The sequence below is a fragment of the Parasteatoda tepidariorum genome, chromosome 8 (assembly GCF_982258835.1).
Source record: "Parasteatoda tepidariorum strain Cologne lab strain chromosome 8, Ptep-v5.0, whole genome shotgun sequence".
Taxonomy (NCBI): domain Eukaryota; kingdom Metazoa; phylum Arthropoda; class Arachnida; order Araneae; family Theridiidae; genus Parasteatoda; species Parasteatoda tepidariorum.
This window is the reverse complement of record NC_141762.1, coordinates 79,093,531-79,119,137: the sequence shown is the minus strand read 5'-3', so window position 1 is coordinate 79,119,137 and position 25,607 is coordinate 79,093,531. Positions and strand designations below refer to the sequence as shown.

The window sequence follows — 25,607 nt, the reverse complement described above, 5'->3', positions numbered from 1 at the left end:
AGTGAAGGAACAGTTCTTAAATTGAATAAACACTAAATTTTCCAGTGAATGAACACTTAATTTTGAGAATGTTTGATGCTCGTTAGGAATCCTTAGGCCACACAGATATCTGTCGCCCTGTAGATGCCTGAATTGACTGATGTTAACACAGGCGGGCATTAGGAAAAAAAAAATCTTTTAAGTTTTCGTGCCCCCATTTCAGTATCTTAAGGGCCTTACGAGCTCTGTTTAAAAAGAGAGTATCATATCAGATATATATATATATATATATATATATATATATATATATATATATATATATATATATATATATATATATATATATATATATATATATATATATATATATATATATGTGTGTGTAACATAAAAAGCTTCAATTAATCTTTTTATGTTAGTTTCTTTGCTATAAAACTTCATCCTAATTCATTATTCTAAACGAAATACTTTCTCACACTTTTAAAAACCACATCCTGTTCTTAAATCTATTTTTGACTCAAGTATGCATTTAATTAAGAGCAGGACATTTTTCCCTTTGCTCTTGAGTGGGAAACGTTCGATCTATTTCATAAACCAATAGCAACTACTAAGAGTTCCCTCTTTCCCTAAATTAAGACATATTACGGATTTTACTTTGCAAGATTTTCCCTAACATATAACCAAGGAGCGCAACTTTTCATGTGCACTTTCACTCATTCTCATGACTGCTCTTGTCTAATAATTAATAAATAAATTTTGTACCCTCCTTCCCGACCTATGACCTGTTTTAATCCTTCCACTTGGCAACGACGTTATATATATATATATATAACAAAAATAATCATAGTAGCAGTATTTGGTGGTAAATGTAGCTTATCGTAATTGAAGAATATGCTGTGCGACATTTTATGGTGAATTTGCGAAGGTAAGTTTCAGAATGTATCGAAACATGTGGATGCTATTTGCTAATCATCTTTATCCAAAGAAAACCATGTAACGTAAATATCTAGCAAAATGAAGCAATTTTTTAAACAATGAATCATACAATATGCAACATATTATTTCTATATCTTATTCTTAAACATAACATATTTCAATGTTTTTAAAATGCCACTAAACATTCAGCAATTCATTGAGTTATAGAAAAAAGAAATCGTAAATTACAGAAAACCTTGTGAATGTGCATTAGAATTACTATACAATCTACATTTTATTTTTCATGCACTTTTTTTTCCTTCAAACTTTCATGCCTAGAAGACTCGATTAAAGCTGTAAAAATCATTATCCCCAAAATTTTGTATATAGCTATTATAAGTTATGTTAATTTGATTTTAGTATGAAATCCTCGAATAAACATAGCAAAAATAGCATAATTTAAATAATATCAGATAAAAAGTTCATGTATTTAAATTCTGAAAACTTATAAATCGATTCAAATTTTCTTTTCAAAAGAGATTAAAATAATTTTTTATTTTATTTATTTATTTATTTTTTTTGCTTTTTGGACATAAATGAACTTAAAAATTGTCTATTGCCTAGAAACTTCGAGGTGTTTTCTATTAACTATTAATTAAACCTTTAAGAGCAATCACAAAACATTATTTCAATTTTTTTACAGTCAGAAATTGGTTGCCTAGCAACCTAGTAAAATTAAGCGTTTCTCTTTTGAATCAGTCAAGGGTTATCTTAAAATATTTATTTGCGCAGGCGACTTTTTTTGGCGGTTTTCTGGACTATCGTCAAATATATAAACCTTTATTGCAACCCAATTTACGACCCAATTGTTTTAAAATTTTGTCTACCCCCCCTAATTCAAGTGTCTAGATTCCAAATATGTAAAAAAATATATATGTTTATTCAGAGAAAGTACGTTTTTGTGTCTGATTTCGTAACTTAATTAATAGTTAGCACTAATTAATTAGCATATTTGAGTTCACCCCCAGGAACCATTAAGATTGACACTTAGTTCGTGAAAATCGGATCATTAAAACGAAAGTTATTCAGGGTGATATCTTTTTTTTTTTTGCGGACTGTACATCTATTATAAAAACCAGAGTTCATGCGTATGTGTGTCTCTCGTTCATAATCCAAAACAATTTGTCCTAGTGTCCTGTAATTTTGAATAGAGACAATTTCAGTCATCAATCCTACACGTCTTTTCAAAATTTCGTTCAGTCTATTCGAAAAGCACGTACGAAAATTAGTTTTTTCACATAGATTTAGGATTGATCGGGCATTGTTATTATTTAAACTGAAGGTGTTTTTATTTTAATTACTTTAAATGATGATACCAGTAAAGTTTTTTTTTCAGTTTTCAGCCAAAAAAAAAAGAAAGAAAAAAAATCACATTTTATTTCACGCTCTAAAAGAAATATTTATTTTTGATTCATTACGTCAGGAATAGCTCAAGGAAAATGAGCATGGGATGACATCACCGAATTGATAGTTTAAAAAATAAATTATCTGAAACAACGCGATTATTTTCTTTATCGAAGAACTACATTGTTGTAAAACGATTGAAAATAAAATCAAAATAAGCTCTTACATAAAAGGCTATAATTCCATTCAAAATAGATAGCAGTAAATTGTATGTTACTACAACCCATCTCATGTCATAAGGTTTTCTTTCCTTCATTATCTTCGGAATAATCAGTTTCACCAGAAATAGGTATGTGATTATTATATAAACTCCGTATATAGGATGTTTAACTAAATGTTTAGTTTCTAGTAAGTTTTCTAAAAAGAAAAATAATATAAATTAAACAACGGAAAAATAAATGAACTGAAGAGCATAAATTTCACTAAATTTTTTAAGCAAGCTTTTGCCTGATGTAAATAAATAATAACTTAATTATGCATTGAAGAATAATACTTACCGTTACTTTTGATAAAGCTGTAAATATCTGCTAAAACCATTTCTTATTGTTGGAAACTGCCTTCAAAATACTTTTCTTCAGAATCTGTAATACATACATAGATTTAAAAATACGAGGTGACAATGGAGGTATAACCCAACATCCACCTGAAAACACAAAAAATGCCTTTGTTTGGGTAGCAGATTTAAAAATGCGAGGTGACAATGGAAGTATAACCCAACGTCTACCTGAAAACACAACAAAATGCCATTCTTTGGGTAGCAGATTTAAAAATACGAAGTGACAATGGAGGTATAACCCAACATCCACCTGAAAACACAAAAAATGCCTTTGTTTGGGTAGCAGATTTAAAAATACGAGGTGACAATGGAAGTATAACCATTGCAACAGAAGTATAAGAGAATTTGCAGACTTGGTCGATTATCTCTAGAACTACTGGATCGATTCTGATGAAATTTGATCTGTACATATATTGATACAATACAAAACAAATAACCATTCAGCAATTGTAATACACAAAAGTATAATCATGCGTAACCGTCGTTGGATCCAGAAGGTATAAAATTCTCACAGGCAATTTAAGCCAATTGCCACAGGAAATGATAAACTGCCTTATATCAAGTATGAAATCACACTGCAAAGCCTGTATATCTGTAAGAGAGGACCATACCTCTTATTTAACTCATTTTTTGTTTATTCTACAACCGCTGCTTCATATCTTCTGACTCCAACTAGTGTTTAGCACGATCATGAGTGTGTATTACAATTGTTGAATGGTTATTTGTTTTGTATTGTATCAATGTATGTACAGATCAAATTTCATTAAAATCAGTCCAGTAGTTCTGGAGATAATCGACCAAGTCTGTAAATTCTCTTAATTTCTTACACCAGTGTACAGTCCGCAAAAAAAAAAAGATATCACCCTGAATAACTTTCGTTCTAATGATCCGATTTTCACGAACTAATTGTCAATCTTAATGGTTCCTGGGGATGACCTCAAATATGTTAATTAATTAGTGCTAACTATTAATTAAGTTACGAAATCAGACACAAAAACGTACTTTCTCTGAATAAACATATATTTTTTTTACATATTTGGAATCTAGATACTTGAATTAGGGGGGGTAGACAAAATTTTAAAACAATTGGGTCGTAAATTGGGTTGCAATAAAGGTTTATATATTTGGCGATAGTCCAGAAAACCGCCAAAAAAAGTCGCCTGCGCAAATAAATATTTTAAGATAACCCATTGACTGATTCAAAAGAGAAACGCTTAATTTTACTAGGTTGCTAGGCAACCAATTTCTGACTGTAAAAAAATTGAAATAATGTTTTGTGATTGCTCTGAGAGGTTTAATTAATAGTTAATAGAAAACATCTCGAAGTTCCTAGGCAATAGATAATTTTTAAGTTCATTTATGTCCAAAAAGCAAAAAAAAAATTATTTTATTCTCCTTTGAAAAGAAAATTTGAATCGATTTATAAGTTTTTAGAACTTAAATACATGAACTTTTTATCTGATATTATTTAGATTATGCTATTTTTGCTATGTTTATTCGAGGATTTCATACTAAAATCAAATTAACATAACTTATACAAAATTTTAGCTATATACAAAATTAGCTATATACAAAATTTTAGGGATAATGATTTTTACAGCTTTAATCGAGTCTTCTAGGTATGAAAGTTTGAAGGAAAAAAAAGTGCTTGAAAAATAAAATGTAGATTGTATAGTAATTCTAATGCACATTCACAAGGTTTTCTATACTTTACGATATTTCTTTTTTCTATAACTCAATGAATTGCTGAATGTTTAGTGACATTTTAAAAACATTGAAATATTTTATGTTTAAGAATAAGATATTGAAATAACCAGCGGGTGACCGAGCTCCGCTCGGAGAAAACAGGTATCGAAGCTAACTCGAAGATTTAAATTTTCAGTTGTGATTTATCAGAACAATACATGCCATAAGAAAATTTGTGAAACCATTGGTGATAAGATAACCGGTTAAAGTGCACCATTGTAAACTATCTAAACAAAGTTTGGAAAGGGAACTATTCTATACAAAGGTAAAGTTTGAAAAGTCATAGGAAATAAAATGTAATTGATAACAAAAAATTATACAATTAAAGACACTGTTCACAACGAATTCGTAAATTTGCTTCCGTTCATCCGCTTCTTGAAAATTCTTGTCCAGGAAAAGGCGTCGATGAGAGAGGTATTGTCGAGCATAAAAAACAATGTAAACTCCTCAGGAAGACGCGTCATCTTGGTGGTTGTAAGCGTTGCGAAGTTTCACGATGCATCCTTTCAGCTTTTCATTCGTAACAACGGTATTCAAAACGTGTCGCAGTATTTTTCTCAAAACAGCATCGATGGGCAGCGGGTTGTCGACTGGATCGCAGACTAATAGTTGACGTTCTCCATAGCTTGCTTCGTAAATTCCTAGCATCCAGTGCTCGCCTCTATCCATTTGAGCTCTCTTGTGAATGGGAATGAGTAGCACGTCGAATCCTTGTTGAACGCCGTATAGATAGTTGGAAGCCTTGTTCTGGTCGCTGATATCGTTGAGAAGAGCCATTCCTTCATAAGCGCCATCCGCTGTTGTAACGTAGAAGCGTGCGACAAATTCAGGGTGAAGTACGGCAACTTTGACGGTCGGGTAAGCTTGTTCGGCGTAATGGAGAAGCATTCTGACAATGACGGTATCTTCTAGTTGTCCATTTGCGGGTAGAATTGAGTTGATCGCTTGTTGTTCCAAAATTCCGGCTCCTTGAAGAATTTCATGTAGAGGTGCGCTATGCATGTTGAAAATGTAGCTTGAAATCTGATGAATGTTGAAATGTCGGACTTTGTTGACGGTGATTTTAACACAAAAGTTAAACTTTTCTCCACTTTGATAAATGTAAACTAATGCGAACCTTACAATTAAATTATTAATTCTTTCGTATATTATTGGTTTAAGTTGTCGAAAATTAATATTTCAATTGTAAGGTTCGCATTAGCATACATTTATAAGAGTGGAGAAAAGTATCTATAGCCATTATGGCGAACTAATAAAGTTTGAAAATATCCTATCTGTAACTCCGAACTGCTCGACCGTAGCTCTTCAAAACCGGCGCCAATCGATTCCTCGTGGCCAAAAACCCCAGACCCCCAAGTTTACCGGAGTTTATTAATTCTGGGGCGATTTTCGACTTGGCAACCATTCCTCGTATTATAGTATAAGATTGTAGGAACATCATATGTCACATGACTATTCATATTACTTTTATGAGAGTTGCGAATGGCAACAGATCAAAAAATAATAATAAAAAATGAATGTTCTAAAAAATGTCTGCTGATCATTTTTATCCTGTAACTCTGTTGCGTACAACTGGTGACCCGGATTTTTGACATGGCTACAAAAAACAGTGAAAAGATCGAAGCAACGATCGTCATGGACGCCGAAGCTAATAAAGTAAGCATTAAAATTCCACCTTTTTGGAGAGAGAAACCCGACATTTGGTTTTACCAAGTAGAAGCACAGTTTCAAATAAATAAGATCACAACTGAAGAAACCAAATTTAATTATTTGATATCCCAACTGGAACCGAAGTATGTAGAAAATATTTGGGACATTATTAAAGACACTAAGCCTAACAAATATACCTTGGCGAAAGAAAGACTTTTAAATACGTTTAAGGAAAGCGAAAACAAGAGAATTCAGCGCTTAGTTACAGGATTAGAACTTGGAGATTACAAGCCAAGCCAACTTTTGCAAAAAATGAAAAATTTAGGAGCAGACGATTTTTCAGAAAAAGTGTTAAAATCTTTATGGCTTGATAAAATGCCGAATTTTATACGAAATATTCTGCTTGTCAGTGAAGAAAGTTTAGATAAACTGTCTACGATGGCGGATAAAATTCACGAAATGAAAACTGGGGAAGAAATATGTGCTGTTTCACCAAATGTTACCAACAATGATGCTTTAATTGCACGAATAGCAGCATTAGAACAGAAAATTGATTCACTGCAAATAAATGACCGTAGTAGATCTAAATTTAGAAATAATTACCGAAATACATCTCGAAGTCGCAGTCATTCAATAAAAGCATTCAATAGGAAAGGTAAATATTGTTACTATCATTTTAAATTTGGTAATCGTTGCCGACCTGAGAAATGTTATTCACCATGTGCTTGGCGAGAAAAGTCGGAAAACTCCATGATGCAACAGGATTAGCGGCTACAACTGTTGCTGATGTTAATGAAAGCCGCAAGTTCAGATTATTTGTAAAGGATAAAAATTCAGGATTACGATTTGTAGTTGATTCAGGAGCTGATGTTAGTCTAATACCTGCAACTCATCGAAATAAAACAGTAGAAGATTTTAAACTATATGCAGCAAATGGATCCGAGATTACAACCTATGGAATTAAAATATTAACTGTTGATTTAGGACTTCTCCGCTCATTTAATTTCCCATTTATTATCGCCAAAATTAATAAAGGAATAATAGGGGCCGATTTCCTTAATAAGTTTAATTTATTAATTGACATTAAAGAAAAAAGATTAATTGATGGAGTAACCAATTTAATAGTTAAAGGAGAAATTTCTCCAATATGCATGACGGAAACAATTTCCACTATGGATAAAAATTCTAAGTTTTCTAAATTATTCAATTCATATCCAAATTTAACTAAGCCAAACTTATTAATTAGTGATGCTAAACATGAAATTCGACATTTTATCGCCACAGCGGGAAAACCTGTGTTTTCTAAGGCACGACAATTAGATCCAAAAAAATTGAAAATAGCCAAAGAAGAATTTCAATTCATGCTAGACAACGGGATTATTAGACCTTCAAAATCACCCTGGGCAAGTCCCTTACATATGGTTAAAAAGAAGGATGGGTCTTATAGACCATGTGGAGATTATAGAAGACTAAACGACCAAACAATACCAGACCGATATCCAATACCAAAAATCGAAGATTTCCATCATATTTTAAAAGACACCAAAGTATTTTCTAAATTCGATTTATTTAAAGCTTATTATCAACTTCCTATAAATGAAGAGGACAAACAAAAAACCGTAATAATTACCCCTTTCGGACTCTTTGAATTCAACGTTATGAGTTTCGGCCTCAGAAATGCACCTTCAACGTTTCAACGCTTCATAAATGAAGTTCTGTGTGGACTTGATTTCGTTTTTCCTTATCTAGACGATATATTAGTGGCATCTCGAAACAAAGAAGAGCATCAATCTCATTTAAAACAACTTTTTGATAAATTAGATAAATATGGCCTCAGAATCAATATCTCCAAGTCAGTCATTGCAGTGGAGAAATTGGAGTTTTTGGGATATGAAATCAGTTCGGAAGGATCCAAGCCCCTTTCCCAAAAAGTAGAAGCAATCCATAATTACAAGTTGCCAGAAACCATACGTGAACTGAGAACCTTTCTTGGTCTAATAAACTATTATAGACGATACATCAAAGACGCTGCTAAAACGCAAGCAATTCTCCACGAATATTTGAAAGGAGCTCATAAAAATGACAAAAGAAAAATAATGTGGACTGAACAAGCTATTAACATGTTTGAAAAATGCAAACAAGACTTATCCAATGTAGCCTTGCTAACATATCCGAAGTTTGAATTACCTCTATGCCTTTGCTCAGATGCTTCAGATTTCGCAATCGGATCTGTATTGGAACAATACGAAAATGGTGCTTGGAAACCGATAGCTTTCTATTCAAAAAAATTAAATGATGCACAGAAATCATATAGTACCTACGACAGAGAATTATTAGGGATATATCTTTCTGTAAAGCATTTCAAACATCTATTAGAAGGTCGAGAATTTACTATATTTACAGACCATAAGCCACTGGTTTTTGCCTTCAAACAAAAAAATGAAAAAGCATCTCCAAGACAAAATAGACATCTCCAGTACATATCCCAGTTTTCGACTAACCTTCAACACATTATTGGCAAAAATAATATCGTCGCAGACGCGTTATCCCGAATTCAAGAAGTAACTAGTGTAGATTATGAGAAAATTGCTGATGATCAAAGTACCCAACAAGCACACGACTTTAGGGCTAGTGAAGGGACAATGTCGGCTCACCTAAAGTGCCATTACGGCGGGCTTTTCATTGCCGTATCGGTTCCGTTAATAAAGTGAAATCTGGGCCAGAATGAGGGCCAGTGCATGGCATTTCAGGCGAAGCGACGGCAATCGTTAAAGGACCGGAACTAGTTTGTTGCCTCTGGAATACTTTGCCATTTTTGCCTGTTAAATACCGGAAAAAAAAATTTTTTCACAGAATAAAGAGAAAATTGCCGTAAAGGCTTTTATTGTACCTTTATGATGTCTTTTTTGCCTTTTTATCAAAAGCTGAATATGTTCACTGGCACACGTCGTTGCCTCACTTGCCGTTAAGGCACCTTAACTGTTGGCTGATTAGAAAACGTCTATGCCGTTTTCGCCCGTATCGCACCTTTATTTCAGGTGCTTAGGCGAACTTCTTTGCCTTATTTGCCGGCGTACCACCCTTAACTCACCTCAAACTCAGTTTAATAGAAAGTTTTAATGCCGTCCTTGCCGGTATCACACCTTTATGTTAGGTATATCGGCAATTTTTTTTTTTTGCCACTTACTTATTTATTAGAGTTCTCCTTAAATTTCAAAGACTTTTTGCTGCATGTTGTTGATAACAATTCTTATTTAAGGAACATAAATTGTTTTCTCTTACTCTGCTGATATCAGCTATAGTAATTTATTGCATTTTAACTTTTTATATTGTAATAAAGCAATAACTGCCATTACATGCAAAAAACTTATGCTAATATAAAAAGCAAAATGTTGGAAAAAATTGCTTAATTTATGGTAAATTATCATCCAATGAATCTTCTTAAATAATATAATAGATTTCTTTTTTATTTAATTTTAATCAGTTATAAATGCAATAAGTTAAAAGTAGAATCATATAAAAACATTGTGTGTTTAATTGAGTGTTCACATTTTTTTACACATTATGAGGTAAAATTAAATAAAAATTTTATTCTAAGATAAAAAGATATTGCGACTTAATGTATAAGTTATTTAAGTTATGAAAAAAAATTAAAATAATTATATATATTAATGTATAAGTTATTTAAGTTATAAAAAAAATGAAAATAATTATATATATTAAACCTACAATTAGCTTTTTTTGATAGAAACAAAGCCACAACCCAGTCATTATTTTTGTTTTCAATATTATTCATATTTAATATTGGATAACTTTCTTTCAATATTATTCATATTCAATATTAGATAAATAAGACACATTATAAATATTTTTAAAAAAATATATATACTGGGCACCTGTAAATAACACATCAGTTTCTGTGATTTTAAATAAATAAAGCTGGAATTTTAATAAAAATAAAATGCATAAAATTTAAAATAAAACATGACCTTAAGAAAAGAATATTATTTTATTTCAATATAACAAATCAAAATACAAACAAGTACATAACTGTACAATAACTTCTTTATAAGCATTCTCTTTCACAATGAATCTAGTTTTCCTGCAAAAAAGTAACCAATTTATTTTACAACAGATTTATTAAATAATACGTACAGAAACAAAATATCTAATTAATTTTTGACGAATTTTAATTCTGGGTTAAGTTATAATATCAATTAATTCTAACTATTCAAAATACTTTTATTGATCCCAGGGAAATATTCGAAGAAAAATTCTATTCAATAATTTTCAAAAATTTTGTTTTTCTCTTATAAATATAGTACGCTATAGAATTTAATAAAGTTGCTCAAACCACCTGTTTTTTTTTTATTACTTACAAGCGAGCATTGATTGTCACAAAAATAAATTTAAGCTGATTGTAACAAAAGGTAATAATAGCACAAAATGAATATTCCAGCTCGCAATTAAAAAAAAATGTGGTAAAATAGCGGATTCATTTGGATGGAAAAAAATTGCAGCATCAAATATTAAAAGAACTATGAATAATATCCTATGAATTAACGAAACAACCTGGATAAAACTTCTCTTTACAGTATTATGAAACAATTAATTAGTTTATATATAAAGAGAACAATGATTGACTTTAAAAAAGTTAAAAGTGGTGACCAAACTTCATTACTTTAAACTCATCTGTTATAAACTGTTAACTTTTAAAATGCTTCCATAAGTTAGAAGACTAATTGAAGCGGTACATATCGCTTAACAATGCTTATATATTGCATTTTGTAACTACAGATCAATCTATTGAATAATTGAACATAAAAATGCATTTTAAAATAAAGAATTTGATAGCAAAGCATTAATATTTTTTAATTTAGAAAGAATACATTCTCACCAAAATAGTTTGTAGCTATTAATATGTGATTGTAATGTTAATATTTAAAAAAAATTTAACTTTTTACGATTAAGAACTATGAACGAATTTTTTACTTTAAATTAATATGTGAAAATATTTTAAGTTTATATAAAATTAAATTATTTAATTAAAAGAAATTTTAACCTCAAGGAAATAAACAAACTAAAGGTTTTTAAAAATGCAAAAAATAATAATGTAAAATTTTTTAAAATAGTACGTTTAAAATCTGAAAATATGTTATTTGATTAAAATTTCTAACAATTAAAAGAATATATGATCGTTCAAAATTATACTCCATTAAGTATTAATTACTTAAAAATGATATAGCAATTATTATAGAAGAAGTTATTAAGATATGCGATAAAGAGGAATGATTTTCTGAATTTGTAATGAATTTACAAACTAACTAAAGAATATAAATTTTATGCCATCAAGATAGGTTGGTTTAAACTAAACGGTTTTTTAAATATTTAAATTTTTTTTTATACATAAAAATTTTAATTTGAAGAGAACCAGTTGAAAACCAGTGAAATATATATATATATATATATTAAACATCATAACAGTACATAGCACTTAATAACAGCTATGCAATAATTTTAAGATTTATTTTATAATAAATTTTTACTTTTAAATTTTTAATATTTAAAAATTATGAAAAGAAATTTACTTTAAGATGACATGTAAGCTATGATAAAATCAAATAATTTGACTAAAAAAGAAATTTCTCTCAACAAATACAAGTAATTCTAGTATAGGCATAATTTTTAAAAACGAGCTGAAACTTTTTTAAAAAAGTAATAAATTTAGGCGGCTAAAAAGCTAAGAGTTTAGGAAAGTACTTTTGAAAATCAAGAACAGGTATTTTGATTAAAAAATTTCGATTTAAAAAAAAAATATTTCCTTATAAAATTTTTCCTTTAAAATCATAAAAAATTATTTATTGATAATCTGAAAATATTTTAATAAAATTACAGTCGAAGAAATTATTAAAATTGCAGTTCTACATATAGAATATAAAGTAGATTTTCTAATTTTGCTATGAACTTGTAAAATAGATTCCACAAATTATAGAATATAAAATCGGTGCTACTGAGTTAAAATGTAGTTTTATCATGTTCTTACCTTTTCTGCTGATTCTCGTTCATTCTAATTCTAGTACTCAACCATTCTATTTCATTCACATTCTCAGAATTTCTGGACTTTTCATGAAAGAAAGAAAAATAATTAGAATATGAGCGTGGAAAAAACTGTTATAAATCAACAAAATAAAAACATTAAATTAAAAAAAAACTGCTTAGAACTCATTTCTAGACAATAAGTTTATGTTTACCAGCTATCTTGTACATGCACAATGCTTATCGGAAATTATTATTAACTACTGAAGATATTTCTTATAAAATAATTACCATTGGCAAATACTATAGAATATAGTTCAAAATTGAAATGCGAAATTTAGATTATTTTTTTTAGAATTAGGTAAAATTAGATAAGTTATGATAAAATTAAATCATTTGACGAAAAAAATGTTTCCCACCTCAAAAAAAATTCTAGTATATTTAAAATTTTCAATTTTAGTCTAGCATGTGTATGGTATGTTTGTTAGTCTAGTATGTGGTCAACATTTACAAAAGTCAAAAATAAACTTGAAAATTTTTTAGGAAAGTACTTTTGCTAATCAGAAATAAGTATTTTGATTAAAAAATGTTAAGGATTCAAAAAAATATTTTCTTTAAAATTATAAACAATTATTTACTAATAATCATAAAGTATTTCAATAATACAAAGAATACCACAAATTATGGAATATAAAATGGATGCCACTAAGTTAAAATGTAGTTTTAACATGTTCTTACCTTCTTTTCTGTTGACTGCCATTTTCAGTCTCTCCAGACTTTTCATGAAAGAAAAAGAAAACAATAAGAATATAACCATAGAAAAAACAGCAAAAAATCAACAAAGTAAGAACAATGAATTGAGAAAAAAAAACTGCTTCTAACTATTTACAATACAATATATCTGACAATAAGTTTAATGTTTACCATCTATTTTTTATATGCTCAATGCTTATCGTAAACTAGTATTAACTACTGATGATCTTGCCTTTAAAATAATTACACTAGGCAAATGCTATAAAATATAGTTCAGAATTGAAAGGGTAAATTTAGAGGACAAGTTTATATCTAAAATAAAAAATCGAATTTAAAGTCCTAACTTATTATGCATCTTTTTCAAAGATGGGGTAAAATGTGTGTTTAGATAAATTCTGCCTAATATTTATAATAAAATTACATTATCAAATCAATTAAATATTATAAATGACAATCATTAAGAAAATAGTAATTTATAGTTCTTTTATTACATGACGTAGTATTAAAGTGAAAAATTTTCTTTTTTAAATTTTGTTCTCTAATTCAAATTTAGAAAAGGAATAAGATATGAAAGGAAAAAAAAATCCGGCATAACAGATATAGAAGTCTATTCAAATTATAGATACTAAAATAGTCCAATATATTACTTTTGTCCGGGTTACCCTTAATTTTAGAAATAAAATTCCTTGCCTCTTCCATTATAATTTCAAAAAATATTTAGATTAATTTTTTGCACTACATAGTAATCATCAGAAATATATATATATATATTCAACAGTCAATTAAAATCACTTTTTTTTTACGGAAAATATGTCAAGCATAATGCTTTTTTAAAAATAAAATTTCAATAGGTGAAAGTTCAACAGGAAGAGATTTAAAATAAACAACCCTATAAATCTTAAGATAGAGAATGAATTAAGAAAAAGATAAATAAGATTAGATAAATAGTAAAATTTGCACAAGAACTGGAAAAAGAGCTAGAAACAGAAAACTTAATTCTATGAAGAAAGAAAAAATATTATGCTGCAAATATTTCTATACTTAAAAAGAACTTTGAATTTATTTCTACAAAAAATATTCTTATTTTAAATAATTTTAAAAAATGCAAATATGTTGCAGTAGATTTCTTTTATGGGATAATAAAGTATATGTTTATCTTAATTACTTATAACCTCATTGGCTACATAGTGTTAACGTGAATTTTAGAGTGAATTATATTTCACGTTTATTGCAAGATTTTTTTCATGTTTTGGCCGAAAATTACATCGTTCCTGACAGTTCCAGCATTTCTGTTTACTTAAAATCAAATTTCCTGTCCCTTTTGTACACAAAGATATGGGCCAAAAAAATTTTTTTTACCATTCATTATAAATGTAACGTTCGTTATAAATATAAAGTTTTTCAAAAATATGAAAAAAATTTTAAAAGACATTTTAAGAAAATGCTTTTGCAGATTAAATTATGCGTTATTTAAAAAATTTAAAAATGTTTTAAAAAACATACTTCAATAACAGTAAAGTTATTTCCTAATATTATTAAAAATTTAATCCTAAATTTTTCCCTTAATATAAAGATTTGAGATGTTCTTACCTTTTATCTTGACCTTTCTTCCAAAAGATTTTTTCTTCCAAAAGATTTTTCTTACAGTATTTCCATCCGTGCAAAAAAAAAAAATTAAATAAATAACATTAATAAAAAGCAATTACAAAGCAACAAAAGCAAACTTAGAAAGAGTTTTCCCAGTTAACGAGTTTTAGATTGTTAAACGTTTCTAATTTAAAAAACTCTTATCAAAAAATTATTAAATTTAAATTATACGATAAACTAATAAAAAATTAGAAAATGTTAATACCATTTCTTTTTCTTTTTTTTTTTTTTAGTGGTCGGAAACATATTTGAAGAAAACCCTTTAGGTCTGATCAGAAGTTTTATTTGAAACAAAAGGTGAAACGCGCTGTCAATACATGGTCCTGGCAAAAAATGACTACCGATTTTTTTAATAAATTAAATAAGGTAATTAAACTAAGTAAGTAAATTAATTTAAATAATTATTAAATTAAAAACTTTTTAAAAAAATAACGAAGCATTTGATTTAAATAGCTATATAAAATCATTTTTCTATTGTTAGGATTAATGGAACTTATAATTCATTTTAAAACTAAAATGGTAACTTACACTATATTGGTTTTTAAGGGAAGAAAATAAAACAAGGATTTAAGGGAAACAATTACGCGGATAGGTGATCGGAAACGGGGGAATATAACGATTAAAAAATATAATTACTAAAAACTAAATAAAGAAAATAAAAACAAATTATTCGTGAAAAATTAATAAATAATAGTGTACTGGAAATATAACATGAGCTAAAGAATAAAAGTTTACTTACTTGTCCTTCTTAGGCTGTTGAGTATCGCATTCCTGCAATAAAACAGAAAGGAGACCTCTTTTGAAGTTGACCATTTCCATTATTTATCCCCTTTTTTTTCCAAATTTTTTGGCGACCATTGAATCTTTTGGCGTCTGGGGTAAGTGGACCACCTGGTTGAAGAGATTATTTCTTAGAATCGGGGAAGGGGGTTTAAAGTGCTTAGCGTTCGCTTTCCCCTCTCTTTTTCCCTTAACTTGAAGGATTGGAAACAAGGTCACTTAAATGATTCTTTTTAAAAATACGTGTCCTGTGATTTCAGACAGTAAGAAGTCCTCAAATTAAGATCAATATTTATTTTTAAATTATTAAAAACAATTTCTGGTGATATAAAGGAAAAATAAATTAAATAACAAAAACATTTAGTTAATTACCAACGATAAATGAACTCTCGAAATTAAATAATTGCATTATGTCAAAACTTATTTGTATGCTTTTTTTTTCAGAAAAACTTTTATACTTCTACACTTGGAAATAATGCTTACATGAATATTTTGACTTCCTGTGCAGAAAAATAAAATCCTGTTTCTCTATAAGATTAATATGTATTATTAATAAATATTATTAACTCTTTCTGCAGGGCCCGATTAACCTCTGAAAATAGGGGAAGCATAATAGGATTTTGGGGCCCCCCTAACTTGAGCAAAAGAAACTTTTGATATTTTTCGCCCATAAACAATACATTTTAAAGAGGGAAGAACCATGTGAAAACTATTAGAACCTTAGAAAGGAATACAGAGATCCTATGCAATCATGTTGAACCCTTCTTTACGTGCTTTATAAAGCACGTAAAGTAGGGTCCAACATGTATAGTAGCCAACTATATATAGTAACAAAAACATGAGGGAGTAGCTAGCACATATGTTGACAAAATTTAAATATTTCACTAAATTAAATAATAAAATTACTTGTTGTTATACGAAAGGTTCTTTGCAAGACGAGTCTCTTTTTTTTATGCCAATTTTTTTACTAGCGGCAAAACAACACAAAGCATCCCATTTATTAAGCATCCCATTTTTTTTCTTTTCGAGAGTTTTTGTTGGAGTCATTTTTTTCTTATTTCTTTTATTATTAATATTTTTTTGGCTACAAAAAATAAGAAATTGGGTCCTTAATTTCAGTCATTTGGGGGCCCCCCTAGAATTTAAAAGGGGAAGCACTTGCTTCCTGTGCCTTTTCGGTAATCAGGCCCTGTCTTTCTGTTAAGGAATTGTTCCATGCGAAAATTAAAAAAAGAAAAACAGGGAGTCTCTGACTCCCCCCGTTTCCGATCACCTATCCGCGTAATTGTTTCCCTTAAATCCTTGTTTTATTTTCTTCCCTTAAAAACCAATATTTTAAACTGAAACGCTGAATATTTTGCTTTTAAAATGTACAAGTGAAGTAGCGTTATGTAAGAATGTTTTGTTAAAATGCTAATCGTAACGACTTCGAGGACTACCTCAACTTGAAAATTATCATCTGCACTTTAAAGAAGATTTGACCTAAGGAATACAGATTGTGTATTACAATAATAAAACAAGAAAAATTGCTGAGAAATTATTTTATTTGTTGACGAGAATTTTAACAGTTTAAACTGAGAATACTTTTTATTGTTAGGTTTATTTATTTTTAAAAAAGTCAATTTAACTGTTAAGATTTATATCCTGCAACATGCAAATCCCTCTCTTTCTCTTTCGCTACTCTTAATTCACAATTCAGTCCGAGCTTACAAAATTAAAAATAAGACAAAGATCTCCTGACGAAAAAATAAATTTTCTGCAAAAATGAATAAACAGTCAATATTTAAAATATACCTGGAAAAAATCACGAATGAACACTTAAATTAGAAATGACTTTCAAATAAATTGGAATTCGAAAGAAAATTCGTTTTAGGTTTACATATAAAAATGATTTTTTAGCTCATCGAATTTTAACTGCATAATTACATTTAAGTGGAAAATACGAAGAAAACAATTCGGTAAAATTACGGAACTGTATTGACATTTCTGGTTTAAAAAAAAAAAAATAAAAAAAAAATAACTTGGGTAATAAAATTAAAATATATCCTGCATTTAAACCATTTATTTGATAAATTTTCTATTCAAATTGTAAGGGTTTAACAGAAATTCTGGTTTTCACAAATATAGTTCTTATTACCACACATTTAGTAGAAAATACAAAACAGAACAGTTAATTTTATTGAATAAAGGCTTATAAGAAGAAAATGCTCTTAGCTAACATGATTATTTACCATATTTTACCAAAATTTAACAAACGTTATAAAATTTCATCTTATTGTCAACCTAAAACATTACCCAAACACTTTGGTAAAAATTATCGAGTTTTTTGGTGTTTCCATAAAGCTAGAATTATGGTAAACTTAGCAATATTTTGGTAGTTTTGATCATACATTTTCTCATCTTACAGATCATCCATATATAGTATTTTTTTTACAAGTATAAGAGTTAATAATACTTATTATCAAATGTTAAATTTTCTCTGTATTTCTTTCTATAAACCATAGTAATTTCAAATTTTAAAATCTTGTTATTTTTGCTCAGAAAAACAAAATTTCAATTCTGTAGAGGAATTTTTGTGTCCAGCAGAGCGGCTCATACGATATTTTTTATCACTGAGTGTAGGAGTTAATAATTCTCAAACAAATTATCGATCATACATTTTCTTCATTCCATCGTAATCCCTGTACACTTCTCTACAGTCCATTGTAATTTGATTTTTCTAAATCTTGCAGTTTTTGCTCTACAAATAAAATACAGATAATAAAACGTAGATTGAAGTTATCAATGGCGCATACGGCAATAATTTAACTCCGTTGGCTACGCCCTAACGAATTTTTAATTTAGAAAGAAACGCATGGTATTGTAACGTATTATTATTTCTTTACTCAAAGAATTAAGGAGTTTTCCTCCCTAAACATTGCCCGTTCATAAATTTTTCTGTATTGGTTCAAAATTAAATAAAAACAGAGTACATTAATTATTTTTTCCTTCTGAACTTTTTTGCTAATTTAAGAAATGAAATACGGTTAGAAGTTTCTGAGTTAACTCATAAATATTAAGACAGTAAAAAATTTAAATGCATGAATTTCAAAAGATCTAATTTTAAATGCATTTGTGTCCAGATGAGAGAAGAATTGAATTTTAATAATTTATGAAGATACGAAATAAGAAGATTTAACAATTTAATTACCGTTAATTTTTCTTTTACAGTTTTCTTTTTATATTTTAGCTTTCTTCATTATTGCACGAACCACGAAATATAGTTAATTAAGTAAGTTACCGATTTATTATATCAATTGTTAGAATTATGACAGGTTGTAACTGATTTCTCGCTTTATAATATTTTAATGTTAATTTTAATTTGAATAATGTTAATTTTAAAACACATGAATGAGAATGAATTTAATTTATTTGAATCATTTACAAGCTCTGGACTGTTCAGATACAAGGAGTTTAAAAATCCAAAAAAGTGCAAAGAATTATGATGCTTTGTTGTACTTATAAAGCATAAAAAGCGAGACCCTCTCCATTTTTAACAAGTTATATTACTAATCAAATAAGACCTTGATATTAAATCAAAAAATATTTTTTTTAAAAATTAGAGTTCATTTATATATTTATTTTTCATTTACTTTTCTAATTTTCCACAAATGGTTGAAAGATTTTTGTTAGATACATTTTAGAAACTCAATTTTGATCTGTAAATGACTTTTACGGTGTATTGCTTTTCGCAATCTGCGAAATATGAGAATTTTGCGTTTTTCTGTTATATTTTTGCTTATTTATTTTTTTAGGAAAAAAAATAAACAGTTCAATGAAAAACTTATTACGAACAATTGAACATAATGGTGGTCTTATGAAAATGTTAAATAATAATAATCGTCAGCAATATAAGGAAAGAAAATAAAACTGAAATTGATGATAGGGGAGATCGATTCAAAACATAAAAAAATAACAAAATATTGGAAAAGTCTGAAGTTCCTCAAGAACTCTGACCCCCAACAGGGTGGGATGTGAGAAACGCATAACCGGACATCGTTAACTTCTCAAGTTACCATACACTAACAAAGAGAGGAAAAGGATCTCTTTTTGAAACAGCTACATTCCATCACCTACTCGTCCACCTCAAAGTAAACTTTAACTTCTTAATTCTAAAATAAAGGTCTTTACTTCTTTTACTAACAAATATTTTAATATCATGAAGGGCACACAAATACACTTACAAACTCCTTTTTATTCCTGAAATTCTATTGCATAAAATTGATCATTAAAATTCTTATGATTCTCTTTTTGATATTGACTTTACATTTAATATATGCAGAAAAAAAAAGCGCTAGTTCTCACAACGTACAAAAGTGCTTGCATTACAAACTACTAATTTTAGTGCAATCATTAATAATAATAATTCAAATTATTATAATTTTATCGAAAACTATTTAAAGCAGCACTAATTCGATAATTAATTATTATGATGGGTCGCTCCTGGGAGAGCAACCCCCCTGTGTAAGGAAGGGACAGTGAGTAAACTTTGTTTTTGTTTTAACGAAAATAATTCGAAACAATATTTTCATTTAAGGTTTGTTATAGTAGTGTAAAGATTAAGGTGTTAAAATTCTGAGTTGGAAACTTAAATCCTTTAATTTTCTATTAAGATATGTTTACTGGACTGTTCGAAATTGATTATATGGGGTTTATTTGATATAAACCCCATATAACCAATTTCGGGAGATATTATATTTATTTGAGCTAAGTCAAATAAAGAATGAATAAGTCAATACGGCAAAAAAATTACTCTGTGTAAATTACTCAACGTTGAATTACAAGTTCCTTAAAATAAATATTCTACAAAAAATATGAATATCAAAAAAGAAAAATTTTTTTTTACAAAATAAAGAGTAAAAATTTAATTTAACTATGTCGTATTAGGTAAACTTCGTTATTCCTACTATAATTGTGAAATTTATTATATTTAACTGCAAATAAACTAAGAATAAGTTACTAGATATCAGATATTATTGATACAAAATTTTATTGAAAGATTGGTTTGAACTGTTTTCTAAAAACCGAATTAATCCAAATTAAAAATAAAAAATTAAAAAATGTATGTGTTATTAAGAGAGAAAAAATATACTTTACAATTACAATTTTGTTAATAAAATGATTAATGAAAGTCAAAGAATACTATTAGTTTAATAACATGAGAGAATTGTAAATGCACTATTCCAATCACTGGATACCCATTGATCATTTTTTTTCTTGGATAGATCTTTTATAAGGTCGTCATGAATTACAAAAGGTGTCTAAATTAATTTTTATCCTTTTGTCAGTCAATGGGCCAAATTGATAATTAATTCCAGCCAATATACGTTTCGTAGAACAATACAAAATTCTTTTCTTTCTTCAGTATTAATATTTATATAATAATTGCTGCCTAAAAGGAGAACAATAGTTGTGTATAAGTTAACTATAAAAAGATTATAAAATGCTTTAAAGTAATTTAATATAACACTATTAAAAATACGCTGTGGTGAAAATAAAAAGAAAAAAATCAGTCTGTAAAACAATGAATTCTAAGAATTTCAAAAATTGTCTTCTTTATTTTTTATTATTACATTTCGAGATGCTTTTTGATTTTCGAGACGCTATCATGATTTTTTTCATGACTCTTAGAATTCTTTACTTAAGATAATAGTGTTGAAGTTTTCGATTAAATTGGTCTAATCGAGAAGTGCGAACGCATGAGAACCTAGAATAATAACATTAACATTGATCATTCCTAAAACTTTCTTTTTATATGAAGTTGGAAAAATAAACTGCATTGCTAAATTAACGTAAAACGAGCAGATATTAATAAATTTCCTTCTCTGTCAGAAGACTGAAAAGGTCCCTGACACCGCCACTGTTTTGGGGTTTTCAACTTAACGTTACACTTTATCAGACACTGTTAGATTTAGAAACTTCACATTACGCAGATATGTAGGAGATTGAACGCAAATTGCAATGGAATTAAAAAATAATTCTAAAATTAAGTCAAGATTATTTTTATTCTTAAACTTGTTAGAAAAATAACACGTGGGCCGCTCTATGGCCGCAAGCATTCAGTTGCAGAAGTTAAATTTGGTATGCTGAAAGAGCCAAATTTAGTTTATAACCGTAACATAGTCTTTATTTCCTCTTAGAAACTCTTATTTGTTTGAAAGTTATTACAATTTAAAAGGTTCTTTTTAATTTTTTCTTTAACTAATAAATATTTATCGATTGTTGTGGAAAAATTTTTCATTTACGCGATTTTCATAATATCCCTCTTGACTTTATTAAAAATAATAAAAATAAAGAAAAAAATATATATAGAAAAAGATTAGGTGTTGCCAAATATAAAACTTCGACATTTCATACCGATATTTGAAAATATATGTAGAATAAAGAGAAATAAGAATTGTTTCCTATATGATCTGTTAACAAGAAAAAATTACTTCTAATTTATTAATTCTTATTGTGTCTCGCATTCTGCCTTTCTAAATGCAATATTTTTAAGCACAGTTATTTATTATTCAAATCCAGCTATCTTTTTTATTTTGTTAAAATTAACAAGTTAATATAATGAACTTAAATAAAAGTATAATAATTTTATATTAAACAAATAAATTTTAATCGACTTTTCAGGAAAAAAAAACTTTTAAGAACATTCTTGAGAAAGGTTTGTACCCAATGCCTCTAGTTCTGAGAGAAAAAAAAACGATTTTGCGCGTGGGCATAAACTGCTTTTTTCATAGAACATCTTCAATGCGTAATAACTCTCGGCGAGACCGTTTTTCCTTATTTTTCATTTGTCAAAACTTAGTAATCCTTAAAATACAACTGCTGGCAATCCAATCGTAATTTTTATTTAAAAAAGTAGAAGAAAACGATTTGTACTTGATCTTCAATTATTTCAAACTTGATGAACGAGAATCAACTACAGGGATTATCGAGCGTAGCGAACAGGTGACGGTGCCTCCATGTAGAAAACAAGGATACATAAAAATAAATTGTGTCGAACAACTATTATCAGTAAGCGTATGATTAATATTTAAAATCGCCTCTAAAAAGGGACTGTAGAAGCTGATCAATTGATAAAAATTTATCTGCTGCAGTCAAGGTATAAATTATCGTCACAATCTGAAAAACATTTAATATATTTAAATATTTGCATGTTTACGAACTATGATCTGTTTCTGATTTTTTTTTAAATTAACCTCAAACTTTAACCGGATTTTAATAAATTAATTCTAAAAGAACTGCACTCTTTAAAAAATAGGTATGAAAATTGGATTCGTTTTGTACTATGAAAATTGCCAAGTCGATTCGGCAGCATGAAATACTATTTCATTTTTCGCCAGTTTTTGGTTAAAAGTTAAAAGAGCTCCACTTAGTTCTAATTACATAATCATTCAATTTTGTCGAAATAGTTATGCCTTTTCTAAAATATTGATTTGCAAATTGACCGTAAATTTAAAACTATACCAACAGTTTAATTGGGCAAACAAATAAAATTTCGGTTCTCTTACCGTTATTTTCATATTTCAGCCATTGTTTCCTAAGATTTAAAACACAGCACAATTTTAAAATTTGTTAATCCCAAAACCCCTTGTGAGAAAAAACAATGTTTTTAACTCATGTATAGGAAACATTTTGTAAATGACGTTTAAAAATGGATAAATGTGCGTTTATTATTTTGTATTGTCATGTTTCTTTCATTTTTCTACAACTAGGGAACATTATTGGAGAATGAGTAATTTTTCACACAATGCATTTTTATTTAAATCTTATATCGACTTCATAGAAGAAAAAATCGGTAACTTTTTTTAAATCATGCTATAGCTTTTGTATTTTTTCCAGCTTTAAATACGATGCTATTTTGATTAACACTTGAATTGAAGTATGTGATGAATGTAAGTGTAAAGAAAGATTAAAACAGAGAAATTTAATGTTTAATTTTGTCTAATTTGCTATTAAAAGAATTGAGTTTTAAAATAAAACTAAATAACGCAATTCTGGTTTTAAATAACTATTCCGTTATTTAATTGGTAAAGGCAATATGCAGTAGAACATTTTTTTATTTATGTCACATTTTATGCTAGAATAAATAGTGCAGACCCTTGCCACACATGAATGATAGATTTGCTTTTTTTTAGTAAGCAGAAACTTTTGTTGGAGGGTTGTCCTTGGGTGGGGGAGGGATATGGTTTCCGCAGAGTCCGCGGGGGGTTATGCCTCAGCCAGGACAGAAGCCGTACCGACTGTCATTTTGTGTAAATTGGCGAAATTCTATCAAAGTTAAAAGAAAGGCAACCCTACAAGACCCGACACTTTATATTTTCTGCCATCTATCGGCAGGGATCGAAAACACGTCTAAAGTAAAAAATAAAAAAACAGCGCCATCTGTGTATTGCATTTAAAACAGTTTTTTTTTCCTTAATGTATATAAACTATTTTAAAAATAAATATAATACTGCATGAAAAAATATTTTTGTTATGCGAATAAAAAATAAATATAATTAACATTTTGAAAGTATAATTTTTATTTTTATCTATATTCTGTATTATCAGCTTAGAGAAAAAATTATTTGCTTAATATTTTGAAGTTTAATTAATAAAAATATCCAAATGTATTTTTATTATTTAAAAACATATTTTGAAGAATAAAATTTCCTAAGCAATTATTACCTTCAAGTATTGCTTAAAAGTTTACAGAAAAAAAAGTTACTTACTTTATTGGACTAGACGTTTGCTATAACCAATCAGAAAATTTAAACACGATTTTTTTAAAATTCAAAATTCCTAAGACCATTTAAACTATTTTGAATCCAGTTTTTAAGAAGTAAGTGATTAAACTAAGATATTAAGTTTAAAATGAACATTAAAAAAAAAAAATAAAAAGCAGTTTATATAAATGAAAAGTTTACTTTTTTAAATGGTATACATTCATTATTACAAAATACTTAAATTGTAATAAAAGTTAGTAAATTAATGTAATAAAAAAGCATATTTCATTAAAAATCCTTGCTCTAAATTCAAGATATTTATAATTTCAAGGAGGATATAAGCAATTTACAATATTTTTTTCTATTTATTTTCTATAAATGGATTTTTTTATTTACATGAATTTTGAACTTACCAATTCATTTTTGTTTTAAAGAATGTTTAAAAAAAGAATCATAGTCTGAAAAAAATTCATGTTAATTTCATTTGGTTAATTTCATTGTTCTAGTTATAAGTATTAATATTTATTCTTATTTTTAAGGGAATATGTATTCAATTTTTCTTGAAAGTAACAAATATATTATATTTCGAGTTAAAAATTATACTTCAGAAAATGATTTCAAAAAGAAAAAATTAAAAAAAAAATAATTATATATATTTATTTAAAAATTGTAATCAAATTTAAAATGATTATTTTTTTATTAAAATTACTTTTTTAAAAAATATAATAGGTAATGCCACAGAAAGTATATTTAGATTATAATAAAATAATAAAATTCTAGTTTTTAATATTCTATTTAAAAAATTAGCAGTTTTCAAAGAATAATAAAAACTGTTTTTTTCCTCTCAAAAAATACGGTTAATGTTTTATGAATTTTTTTCCTTTCTCTCCTGATTTTTTTCAAAGTTTTGAGTTAAAAGCACATTTTTTACCAACTCTGCATCTATTCATTATTAATCAATTGTAACATTACATTTAATTAACGGTATACAGTAAAGGTCCTGTAACTAATTAAGTGTAAGAGGCCAGACAGCGGTATACAATAAAGGTCCTGTAACTAATTTAGTGTAAGAGGCCAAACAGCGGTTTTATTTTTCGGACCTGTATAAGTGAGGAGTTATTCCGCCTCTTCCTGAAATGCCTCAAAACAAACGATAAAGGACCCTATTGTACTTGCCTTTTGCCGTTATCCTACCTAGAATGCCAGCTTACGGCCTTACGTTTGCCGTGAGGTGTGTGCTTACTGGGTAGTGATGAAGAATTAAAACAACTAATGCAATCAGACACAACCTTAAAATTTAAACAACAACCACTACAGTCTGGTAAATTTCTATGGTG

At 28.1% G+C, this 25,607-nt stretch overlaps 1 protein-coding gene and 1 long non-coding RNA gene across 4 annotated transcripts in view; both read right to left on the bottom strand.

The window, feature by feature from the left end:
- Window positions 1-25,607, bottom strand: part of LOC107442809 (very long chain fatty acid elongase 7) — a 62,477-nt gene that overhangs the window by 29,920 nt on the left and 6,950 nt on the right. For all 3 annotated transcript variants that reach the window (XR_015435908.1, XR_015435909.1, XM_043056063.3), the window contains exons 2-3: window positions 2,856-2,939; window positions 2,525-2,715 (exon numbers count right to left, since the gene is read on the bottom strand). Coding sequence is in view for 1 of the 3 variants with exons in the window: in XM_043056063.3 (XP_042911997.1) it covers window positions 2,525-2,715; window positions 2,856-2,895 (231 nt within the window). In the remaining 2 variants the exon portion in view is untranslated. The remainder of the gene's footprint in view (window positions 1-2,524; window positions 2,716-2,855; window positions 2,940-25,607) is intronic.
- Window positions 12,206-14,848, bottom strand: LOC147806470 (uncharacterized). The gene is made up of 3 exons (XR_015435907.1): window positions 14,690-14,848; window positions 13,085-13,122; window positions 12,206-12,430 (listed from the first exon to the last, which is right to left on the bottom strand). It is a non-coding gene; the product is annotated as an uncharacterized LOC147806470 (long non-coding RNA).